At 46.0% G+C, this 12,165-nt stretch overlaps 2 protein-coding genes across 4 annotated transcripts in view; one reads left to right on the top strand and one right to left on the bottom strand.

The window, feature by feature from the left end:
- LOC132004952 (uncharacterized) overlaps positions 1-10,130 on the bottom strand; it is a 123,120-nt gene extending 112,990 nt beyond the window's left edge. The window contains exons 1-2 of the mRNA XM_059381618.1: positions 10,002-10,130; positions 9,793-9,873 (exon numbers count right to left, since the gene is read on the bottom strand). Coding sequence (XP_059237601.1) covers positions 9,793-9,873; positions 10,002-10,130 — 210 coding nt within the window. The remainder of the gene's footprint in view (positions 1-9,792; positions 9,874-10,001) is intronic.
- Positions 9,930-12,165, top strand: part of ZNF507 (zinc finger protein 507) — a 40,215-nt gene continuing 37,979 nt past the window's right edge. For 2 of the 3 annotated variants that reach the window (XM_059381448.1, XM_059381447.1), the window contains exons 1-2: positions 9,930-10,076; positions 11,524-11,617. The gene's annotated coding sequence lies outside the window, so the exon portion shown is untranslated. The remainder of the gene's footprint in view (positions 10,077-11,523; positions 11,618-12,165) is intronic. The other variant, XM_059381449.1, reaches the window with a different exon arrangement.

The raw sequence follows: 12,165 nt of genomic DNA, 5'->3' as shown, positions 1-12,165 counted from the left end.
GAGTTTACAAACCACAAAAGCATTGGGATAGGCAAAAGCACACCTCCAACTCTTTTCAAGGAATCATCACAGCAAACACGGAAACAGTGCTTTCTTCAGGGGCACTGTTCAAAGGTCAGGAACTGGGGCACAGAGAGGCAAAGTGATGTGCCCAAGGTCACACAGCTAAGTAAATGACAGGGCTAGGGAATAGATGCAGGCAGTCCAGTCCAGACTCTGTGTTCCATGTTACGCTATTTCTCTTGACTTTGAAATCTAGGATAAATACGAAAAAAAAAAAAAATTGTAATAATTAGAAAGATACCCCGAGGGAAGTCTCTGGGCATAACACGATGTCTCCTTGAGTTGACTCCTATTTTTCATTCAAACTAGATTACAAATTACAAACCTCTGCTCCAAATCAAGATGTCACTTGATAATCTCTCCCTTATAGATTAAACATCAAGACTATGCTTAACCTGAGGATAGCGAGGCAAATGATTCAGAAAATTCTTTCCATGAGGGAGTGGAATGCAGTTCTTCCCTGGGGCTGGGAAGGCAAGTCCCCCTCTAGGGCTCTGCCTGGGTTTGGATTACGGGAGTGCTCAGCCAACACAGATGAACTTCCCCATAGATGCAAAACTGGCCATAGGGGCCCTTTTCTTTCCCACAGGGGCCCTTTTCTTCTACATCATTTTAGTGTCCATGTGCAGGAGGAGCTTTGATTAATGAGCTTACTCAAAGAGCTGGACCTTTCTATACTCAACACTGAGGTCCGGTAATATAATGTAAAGTATTCATTTAAATCAGAATTTCCTCAACGAGGCCTAGAACCCACAGAGATGGGACCCACGTTGTCTGCCATCTACTTCTCCATTCTACACAATCAAACAGAAGGCTACAGATGGAACGTCGTGTTAACCCACACCCCCAAATTCTTATGTTGAGACCTATCCTCAAGGTGATGGTATCAGGAGGTAGGATTTGGGGAAGATGATCAGATCATTGAGGGGAGAGCCCCTGTGAATGAAATGAGAGCCTTATATAAAAGAAACCCCAGAGACCACCCTGGCCCCTACTGCTGTGTGAGGACAACTGTCTACAAACCAGGAAGCAGGCCATCACCAGACTCTGAAGCTGCCAGTGCCTTCCCTTAAACTTCCCAGCCTCTCAAAACATGAGAAACAAATGTCTGATGTTTATAAGCCTTGCGATCTCTGGCTTTCTGTTACAGCAGCCTGAAGCACCAAGTCATCACAGAGCGATCTGATATTGGGTTGAGGAACCTGAAGCACCACAAGGATCTCAGTCACCCAAGACAGACTCCACTACACGCATCATTCATTCACTTATTCATTCATTCATTCATTGTTTCTCATCGGCACGCACCAGCGCCAGGCACCACACTGACACACACGTCAGATGACCTCACAGAATTTGCCATTTATGGGAGGGGGTTGATGTGAGAGCTTGCAATCAAAAAGCACAAGGCACCAAAGAGAGGACCAAAGGCATTTCAACCTGGTCACAGTAGTCAGGGAAGGCTTGCCTGAGCCACTGGCTCTTTGTGGAGACCAGGAGAAGACAGGGAAGAGGTAGGAGGACACCAGGCTTGATGCAGCTGGGAAACCAGCTGTGAGAATGGGTGGCTGGGAGGGAATGAGGCTGGGGCAGTGGGCGGGAACATGAGGGCTGACCCCAAGTCTGGATAAAGTCTGGACCTTTCTCAGAAGCCACTGGAGATCTGGGGCACTGCTGGAAAGGAAAAGATCTGAGGACTGTTAAGAAGGTGACATTGACAGCCCAGTAACACATCACTTTGGTTCACTCTACTCGCTAAGACAGGAAACTGGGTGGAGAGACTAGGAGAGAAAAGAAAAGGTCAACAGCAGGGGTTGAAACAAAAGGGTTATCTGGCCCATCATCCCATCATCAGAAAGTTAAATGGTAGGATACTGCATCCCCAAGGGGGTGCAGTTGGGTCTCACTACCCTCAGGCCACTGCCTACAGTTCTACAAAGCAGAAATGACCTTCACAGCTTGGTAACGTTGAGGGTCAACTCATACTCACCCATAGAGATGGGTTCTGGCATTACTTTGACTAGACCATAAAAAAAAAAAAAAAAAAGATAATTCTTGTGCTGATACCGACATTATCATGCATCAGTGTAACAGGGTACTAATTTTAATCTACACAAAAATCACAGGAATTTCATGCTGAAAGGAACTTTAAATATCATCTGAATATTTGTGAATTTTTCCAGTATGTTCATAGATGTTTTCATGTATAATTTATTTCCTATTAACATGTATGTTTGGTGTCCTCTAAATAAATTGCTTTTCATGGGCTAACATATGTATATTGCCTTGTAGGTCCCTCTCATTCCCCCCTGAACCCCAGTGGGATACACACACACACACACACACACACACACATATGCACGGACAAGAGTGTATCCAGCAGGTACTCAACCAACACTGTTAGCTGACTGACTAACTTACACAGCACAAAGCCTGCCTCTAAACCGCAGAGTCAAAGCCAAAAAGTCAAAAGAAGGATCGAGGCCGCATTTAAAAGAATCTGGCAAACAGGGAGCCTGGGTGGCATAGTCGGTTAAGTGTCCCACTCTTGGTTTCAGCTCAGGTTGTGATCGCAAGGTCATGAAATCGAGCCGCACATCCAGCCCCATGCTCAGTGCAAAGTCTGAGATTCTCTCTACCTCTTCCTCTGCCCCTCCCACTGAGGCACTGTTGCTCCCCTCTCTCTCTCTCTAAAATAAATTTTAAAATCTTTTAAAACTATATTAAAAGAATCTGGTAAAAAACATAGGGTAGAGAGGAGGAGAACTGTCGAAGACTCCTTCCACTGGCTCATCCAAGAATGGAAACAGAAAAAGCTGGAAGGAGCCAGAACCCGGGGCCCCAGCCCCTCCCCATGAAGAGAAGGCAATTCTGTCTTCCACAGGGGAAAAGTGGAACATGGCATATTTCTGGTTAAAAGGTCGGGGGAGGGGGGCGGGAATGAATATATAAATGAGTATATTAAGCAAAATGAGAAGTTTTGCAATTTTAGAAGGAAAGTAGGTTTCTTAGATGACAGCAGAAACCACTTCCAGATTTTTCTTTTCTCTGATCCATCAATGTTGCCCTAGCCATCAACCAAGTTCACACAGTCCAGACATTTTGGATTGAATCAACATCATTTTGGATTGAATAAACATGTTAGCACCCTCATTCTTCAAAATGCAGAGGCTATATATCTAAGATTAAACCTGTAGAAACCAACCCCTAGATGTCATTGTTGCTGCTGAAATATCAAATCTTTGAGTCTTTGAAATTTTAAATCTGAAGAGATAGCAGTGTTAATCTGAATAAGCCACTTAAATAATGCAAATTCAATTCACTTTCAATTTTTCAAAGCCAAGTCCAAAGTCTTCTGGACTTCTTAACCAAAATGTAACTAAATCTTAGGGTGTTAGCACGCATTCCGTTGCCAAGAAAATCCGCGTTTAGGAAAAATAGGCTTAAAACCCACGTAGTCATATGTGACATGACTAACTGGGCTCACATCAACTTCTACAACTGAGAAGCTGATTTTAGAGTAGCTGGATGATTCTGGCCTCTTCTTTTCCGTGTGTCCCCCGACTTCTGTGCCTGACTCTGTCATCAGTGCTGGAGCCAAGAGCTGTCTGTGCTTCCCACCGAGGGCGCACTGAATGAACAGAGATGCTCACTGGCCCTCCACCTCACACCCAATTTCAAATTAGCCTCAAATGCGACATGCTCTTCGTTTAGTGTCCCTTGTCTCAATCTCTCCCTCCCATTAAGTATCCTTCCAACCTGAACCTTTGCAATAATAATACATATTGTTTACTAATCATTTCCTAGAGGCCAGGGGCATCAGGGTTTCCTATACATTCTGTCCCTAAATCTTTTCAACAACTCTGTGAGATAGGTGTCACTATCCCCATTTTACAGATGAAGTAACAGAAGCACAGAGAGGTTAAGTAACTTGCCCTAGCTCACACAGCTAATGAACAGTTAATAGATTTTGAGCTCAGGGTGAAACCCAGGGTATAGCCTGGATTCTGAGGGCTTCTCCGAGACCAGCTCTCAGGTCCCTAACTGGATGCCATGTTTCTTCTCTCTCCCAAGCCCTGGGTTCCCAATCTGATGCGGGATCTTCCCAAAAGACAGCTTTCAAGCTGCTCCTCAAATAAAATCCATGCCTAGGAGTGTGTCTGCTGAATGAAATCACTTTTTCATTCAATCAATGAATGTGTATTGAGTGTACCTATGTTCCAAGCCCTATTCTAAGCCAGGGGGGAATATCAATGAACAAGACTAACAAGCTCCCTGGGCTCTTGGAACTCATTCTCCACCAGGGTAGACAGATGGTAAGGCAGGGATTACATATGTAATTAATGACCACAGAGCTCAGTCCACAAAGATGTGTGAAATAAGACAAACAGAGCCCCGAACACAGGGCCCTGGCCCAGGAAGGCCCTCGGCAGATGCTCGATGCCTGTCTGTGCCTGGGCCAGCCCCAGCCCCAGGGTGACATTCTAGCCAGAGCTCAGCCTGCTCCCCACCACAAGCCCCCCATGCCAGGCAGAGCTGCTTCCACGACCCAGAGAGACGCCCTGTGCCCATTCCCACTTGGCACCTCCATTCGTGTTGGTCCATTTCCTTACACATACCAAGCAAATCTGTTCAGAAACTTAGCTCGGGCCACTTTTTCCTCACATCAGCTGGTCACCAGGGCTCTCCTTCCATGTGCCAAGAGATCCTTCCAGATGCAAGAGAGAGTGAATGACATGCAAGTCTTGCTACCTGCTCAGGGAGCCCCACTTGTGCCTGATCCTGGACGTGCCATTTCCAACTCACAACAGATCACCACTGGGCCCTGCCAACCTTATGACTTGCTGGAGCTTCGTGGCCAGAAAGGGCATAAAAATCCGCAGCATGGATGACCCCTGGGAGCCACGCGCATTTTCCCTCTCCTTTCTCGCTCATGTTTCTTTGTCAATGAAAGAAGCCTCCTAGAGGGTCTAAAACTAAACAATTCCTTTTAGGCTTGGCTCTTCCCTCGGAGCTGGGAGACCCCAGGAGGGAGACGACTTGCTATCTATGGGTGTCCATTTATGGACGTCTTCAGGAAGCAAGAAGTGGAGCTCCCGGCCAGCTAATGATGCTGCCACTGGCCTCCTATCCTAGTCTATCACCTCAAGAAGAGCTGTCAAAATAACAAACGACACATTTTTAGGTCGCCGGATTACCCCTTAGCCAGGCCCTCTTGGTTTGATTAGCAGTTACTTTTCCTCTTAGCGTCCTTCTTATCTTCTTCTCCTTCTTTTCATTTTCTTCCCCTGCCCCTCTCATCAATAAAGGTCACTGCGTTAAGGAAACCGCCTCTCCGAGAAGAATTTAACAGTATCCTATTATAATCACCTCGTCCGCTCAGAAGCAGGTGGTATTACCTGTCAACGGGGTTTTGGACATTGCAAATAGCCGCTGCCCACCTCGGCTGAGGCTCCCGGCCAGATAAAGTGACCAAAGGAGACAGCCCTCTGGAGGCCTCAGAATCTCATTTTCATTCCCGTTGTGGGAAAGAGACTGACTTTATTGACAAAGACGACTGAAAATTGCTTGAGCGTTCCAATAACCAGTCTGCGTTGAAGCAGAGAGACAGTCTGGCGGAGGCGAGCTCCCTGCTCCGCGGCAGCTCGGCTGAGCCACACTGCGCTGCGCACCAGCCTGCGCATATGCAGACCAGACTGGAAGGAGCCTCCCGACGTCCTCAGAAGCAGCCCCTCTCCACCTCCACTCCCAGCCGGCTGCTGCCTTTCCTGGATCCCAACCATAAATCAACATGAATTCAGGGAATCTCTGCCAGAAACCAAATTCGTGTAGGCCAATTCAGGGACCCAGAGGTCGGACCTGGGTTAGCTTGACAAGGCTCGTGTCCCCCTTCCCACTGGAGGGCTCTGGGGCTTGAATGCACCTTCCAGGGAAGCCACTAGATGTCCCCACTGTGGATTCCTGTCCTTATTCCCAGGGCCCGCCTAGAAGCCAGTACCAGGGATTAAGGGAAGTCTATACAGAATTCCATCACTACCTGGATGGCAGGGCTGCCTTAGATGCTAGGACGGTCTGAGCTCCTCGGCAGGCTTCCTCTAAACTAGTCGGTGGCTCAGACCCCAAACACCTGAGCTGGAAGTAAGTATGAGCGATATTAGCTAGAGTAGCCCCTAACTCTCACAACAGCTGCTCTTCCTCCAATCTGTCCTAGCCATCACCGGTCACTGGGTATCCTTCTGGCTTATTCAGGTCCTCCGTAAGAAATAAATTAATATGTGTGTCTCGTAGCACCAGAGATTTTAGATGTCAATGTGCTGCGGAAATAATGTAGGTCTGTGGCTTTTAGCAGAGAATGAATGACAGATGGATAATTTATGATGATTCTCGAGATCTGAACTGTAATTATGAAGTATTTCTAGGTGTATATTCAGGATGCAAAGTGTAAGGAACCTAGAGCTAATGTTAATTTATTACTGACAGCTGTATATATAATAATATATCATGTCTTTTAATCTTACATTCCTTCTGACTTATATCAAGCAATCCTTTCATTCATTAATAAAATCAAGCCTTGCCATTATTCTTAACGATGAAGTCCCATTTTGAATCCGGAGGACTCCTATAATTAAACTCTGTACTTCCATATACCAGACATCTGAAGCTCAAAAAAAAAAAAAAAAAAAAAGATAAATTGAACTTCTTGTTTTACAGACAGGATGAAAAAACATCAGAAAGATGGAGCCCACCTGCTCACAGTCCCACTGGAGCTAAACAGAAAGTCAGGGGAAATGTTTGTGTTTATCTTCTCAGTTCACACCACTACTCTCTTTTTTTTTCCTCCTTTTAGTTATAACACCCCCCCCCACCGCCTCCTGCCACCCCTCCACCATCTTTCCTTTTTTTGAGGCAGTATATTCAAAGGATATGTTTTTAAAGGTCAAGATAAAAATTACAACTAAAAGAAATACAGGCTAACATGTCTCCTCCAATTTTCTGTGCTGTGCCAAAGACTTACACGATTAATCCTGTCAAAAGAAATCTAATCTAATCTTATTACACCAAAGACAAGGTGTCCTTTATAAGTATCATTGCTGGGAACAAGTTGGTATTCTCTAGTTTCGACTGGTTCAACGCCTCATTCAGTTTACAACCAGTCATCACCTTGGCAACTTACTCGCTGCACTGCCCTTAGCATTCTCAAAATTTAAACAGCGTTCTTGTTGAAGTCGTCCAGCGCAGGCCACGTATTATCAAACACCCTGGTCATTTTAGAAGATATAGACCCATGATACTTGTAGAAGCAAAATCTTTAAGCTCCTCCACTAATTAATGATCACAAAGTGGAATGATGAGATACGTGGAGATAGGGATCCAGTTATCCCGGCCATCTCTCATCTGGAGACAGAATCAGATTCCAGAGTAGGTGCGAGAGAACTGAGTAAGCAAGTTTCCTATCTGTAACACTAAATCTTACTATGATCGGTTAATTAAATCATGACAAATAACATTCTGTGGCAAGTGGAAGGTGCTCAGCAGAGTTTGGTGAGATGACCACAAGTTCAGTGGTTCAAAGACATTCACTACATCTGAGTGTCTTTGCACTTCTGACTTAAAAATGTTTACTGTAGGGGCACCTGACTGGCTCAGTGGGTTAAAGCCTCTGCCTTTGGCTCAGGTCACGGTCTCAGGGTCCTGGGATCGAGCCCCGCTTCGGGCTCTCTGCTCAGCAGGGAGCCTGCTTCCCTTCCTCTCTCTGCCTGCCTCTCTGCCTACTTGTGATCTCTCTCTCTGTCAAATAAATAAATCTTTCAAAAAAAAATGTTTACTGTACAGGAGCTCTCGTACAGGAAAGAAAAATACTGAGGTTTTGCTCCAGTGGCTTTTTGAAGTTGCTAATGTTTTCCTATCAGTTCTGTGTCTTACACCTTCTCTGTCTTCAGGAATGAAGGTTCTAATTCATTAACATTGCTATCTGACTGGTTTCTTTCTATTGGTTCTGCCTCTTCCCATTACATCAGTGTGGGGAGGAAGAATATCAGTCAGCAGGAGCCATGCTATGCTGCAGTAACAAACAGCCCCAAGGGTTGGTGACTTCCTCACCCTACATATCCACTGTGGGACAGCTGGAGGCTCGGCTCTCTGTTGCTATGCTAAGATGGAGGCTGACAAGGTGGCCACCATTTTGAACACTGCCAGTCATCAAGTCAGCAGGGAAAACGGTACCCTGGAAGCAACTGCACTGACAACTAAATGCTCCCAGGATAGAGGTGACACTCCTACCACGAGCCAGCATCCATCACAGGCCACACCTCTGAGCCAGGAAGAGGGCCACAAAGTTCTACCTAACCTTGTCCTATAAGAGGGACATCGAAAAATAATTGGTGTATTCCAGAAAAGATGACCACAGAAACTTCAGACAGATACACGTATCTTCTGTTGTTGAGAAGTCTTATTTTCTCTAGATCACAATTTCCCCACTTTGTTTTTGCCCTCTTCCCTGATCAAATAATTCTCTGACTTCTGTCCACTTTTGGATTCGTGGATGTTAGTTATTTCTAAAGGAAATTTTCTCTTCAGATAGTTATAAACTAGGATTATTCGTACAGATCAAGAAAAGGAAAGAAATTTGCACACTAATTGTTCTCCCTTTCTCCTCTTCATATATTTCTGGTTTTCCTTATTTTTTTCCTTTTCCCCTTCCACGGTCATCTCCTGCTTAATCTCTTTTATCAAAAAAAAAAAAAAAAACTGCCCAACACTTTATTTTTCCTTCTTCTTAGCTATTTGGTCCAATTGTCAAAGGAGTCTTGTAGATTAGCAGAACTCTCAAACGTTCCTGGTTTCCCAACCCTGCCAATTCAGGCGAATTTGTATCCTGAGATACAGTGAGGAGAATTACTGACCTGTCTAAACAGAGCCCAAGTTTTGCTAGGTATTTCTCCCACTTGAAAATTGAGACCCCAGCCAACTGCAAAGACTTCTAATACGTCTGGAAGTCCCCAAGGGCTATCTCAATGAACAAGTCCAATCCATTGCCGTGACGGGAATCTTAGGTGTGCTCCCTGTCTAATGCTCCTAGCCAACCTACTGAGTCCAGACCAAAACACCCTGCTATGTAGCTCCTAATGTACCAAAACAGTCCCGCATTCTCTGTGAAGTTGGATGAAATGCTTCAGTCCCTTTGTATTTTACTTTTTTCGCAGGGGAACCAAAACAAGACTGCTTATAACCCCGGTGTGTATGTCACTAATAAAAACAGAGCCAAATGACAAACACCATGATGTCCGCAGAAGGACTGAGGTTGTGTGACTCCGTGGAGCTACCACGTCAGGCCATAACCCCTAGGATGAATTCTTGCCCTGGAAATCTTCTCTCAAGCAAATAGATTACCCAGGGCTCTAGCCCTGCCCCTCACCAGTCACACCTGAAGTCCAGCCACAGACCCAGCTAGGACCTCTCCATTTTAGCCAAGAACGCCACAAAAAGCATAGCCCCACAAGCACAGGAACAAATTCATATGCATAGGGCTGAAGAGTGCCTGTGATCATGGTGAAAAGCCAACTAGGGAGGAGATGGAGTGATGAAGCTAGCAGCAGAGTGGGGCGACGTGGGGAGACACACCGACTTTTTGGCCCAGGCAACCACTGAGAGGACAACGTAGACGCCTTTGGAGGCCGACGCCCCAGACCCAAACCCACCCAGGACCGGGAGTACCCCGAGCAGCCAAAGTACCTTCTCCGCGCCGGCCCAGCCGGAATGCCCCAGGATGCCCGTGGGCGGGGCCTGCGCATCGCCCCGCCCCGCGGCCCGCCACTCGGGTCACCTGACCTGCCCGAGGCTCACGTGATCCGTCCCCAGCGCCGCCATTTTGGAGCTCCGGATAAGGAGGGGAAAAGCGGGGGAAAAGAGGGAAAAGAGCTGGGAGAGAGGTGGGCAAGGACGAGGGCGAGGGCACGGCCGGGCTCCTGGCCGGCCAAAGGAGGCTCGCGGAAGCAGCAGCCGCCGCCCGACCGCAGGTACCGCGCCCCGGGGCCGCCCCTCCGCCCGCAGGTAGCGCCGCCGCCGGCCATGTGCGTCCTCCCCTCAGGCCTCTAACCGGCGCCCGCTTCCTCTTCAGCTGGACGACACCGCCCGGTGCTCGCCACATGCCCTAAGTTCCGCGTCCTCTTCCAGTGCTCTTCGCCGCCCACAGCAAGGCCAGCGGAGACCCCGGGCTTGCCCTGCCGCGGGGGGTGGGGGGGGAAACTGCCGCTCTCCGCATACTGTCACCAGCCTGGTCTGCAGGCGGGCCTTCAAGGCGTTCCTTGCTTCCTTCCCCCCAGCAGATGTGAAACCGCTTAGGGCAGCCGCGATAAAGCTCACGACGGTGTCCTCACCGCATCTCCTGATTACTTTTCTCAGGCCCCATCGCCCCATCCCTGTAGCCAATTCTTGGTATAGAAAAAGCTAGTGCAGAAAATCCTAGCCTTCTGCCCTTATTACGAACCTTGTCGGTGAAGTGGTGTCCCCAGAGATCACTGAGATCAGCTTTAAAAAAAAAAGCTCCCACCTTTTAAGACCCGCGGGCATCCGGAGTGAATGGTTTGTGTGGAAGGCCTGGATGATTAATTAGGCGGAGGCCATCATCCCAACCCGTAGGCGATCTTTTTAGTTACTGCGGTGGGCTGTAATTTACTATCAGTCTGCATCTCTTTTATCAGGCAATTACTGGATTTATCACCTCCCTGAGCTTGTACTTTCTTCAGTACTCTGCTTTGACTCAGTGTATGCGTTGCGTTATTGATTAAAAGAGAAAGCCTGGCCCTTCATTCCTTTACCTCACTAACTCGTTTAAAATTAACTTCAGGGGAGGACCAAAGACGTGCTTTCTTGCCCTGGCAACGAACTATTTACTTAACCATAATCGATAAGATAGCTGCATTCTAGGAGAAACGGACAGGCATTATTCGATTTTTGAGATTAAGTCTAGTTGGTATAAGAAACAGTAGCAAGGACCAGGGCAGGAAACTGCATTAGAAGATATATAGGTCAATCTGTCCTCTCTTTTCATACCCAATGTGCTTGCAGAACTGTTTGAAGTTTGCAGAATCATCCTTTAGATTGTATTTTTGGTTAAGATTAAAATAGCAGTATACAATTTATAGATTTTTATTCATTAGAAAGGTATCAATAAAACCAATAGTATTTTGAGTCAACTAGTTAAATTCTGAGCTAAAACAAAATACACAATTATTGGGAGAAGTTTCCAGGGCAGTTTTTTTCCCAAACTTGTGCAAAATCATAGTCTACTTGTTAGGGAAATTTTGTAAATTTACATCACATGGTTAGATTGCATGAACATTCCTCTGAATTTCTTTTTCACATAGAATATTGGGAAATTTTTCACTGCCAAAAGAAATCATTACTTTGTTTCACCAAGAAAATGAAATGTTTGATACTATATACTTTCATTCTTGGCCACAGCTGAATTCTGAAGATTGATCCAAGGGACTGTGTTAATTTCAGGAATTGATTTGAAAGACATTGGCTCTGCCACTTGACAGCCATGTAACCTTGGGTAAGTCACTTAAACCATACTGAGTGTTTCCTTATTTGTAAAGTTGTGTAACACCCACCTGGCCTGATCCAGAGTGTTACTAAGATCAAACAGGCTAACATGTTTGATATAGCCTTGCTCTGAGGCTGTTACTCTTTTCAGTATTGATTCTTATACATATATGTTCTCACTGAGATGTAAGAGGGAAATTGGTGTATTAAGAAAGGGGATTTAGAATCAGATAGGTCTGGATTCCAATTCTTAAGCCAGTTATTACTTTACATCTGTGAGCCTCAGATTCCTTGAGTGCAAAAAGAGGCTACTGTTATCAGAAATAACACGAATACACACGTCTGCATAGGCACTGCCCCCTGGATGGTAAGCACTTCAAGGACAAGGATTTCTTCTTACTTATTTTTGTAGTCTCCAGTACTGTGCTTGGCGCATTATAGGTACTTAATAAATGTTAAATCTTAATATTGGTTAATGTTAGTTAGGCCTTATGTCTTCGCCATGGCTGCCAAATTAGAATATTCTCTCAGGCTAGATGCCAACTAAGAAATTTTAGA

The sequence above is a fragment of the Mustela nigripes genome, chromosome 17 (assembly GCF_022355385.1).
Source record: "Mustela nigripes isolate SB6536 chromosome 17, MUSNIG.SB6536, whole genome shotgun sequence".
Taxonomy (NCBI): Eukaryota; Metazoa; Chordata; class Mammalia; order Carnivora; family Mustelidae; genus Mustela; species Mustela nigripes.
The sequence above is the reverse complement of the archived record's forward strand: the minus strand, read 5'-3'. Positions and strand labels throughout refer to the sequence as shown.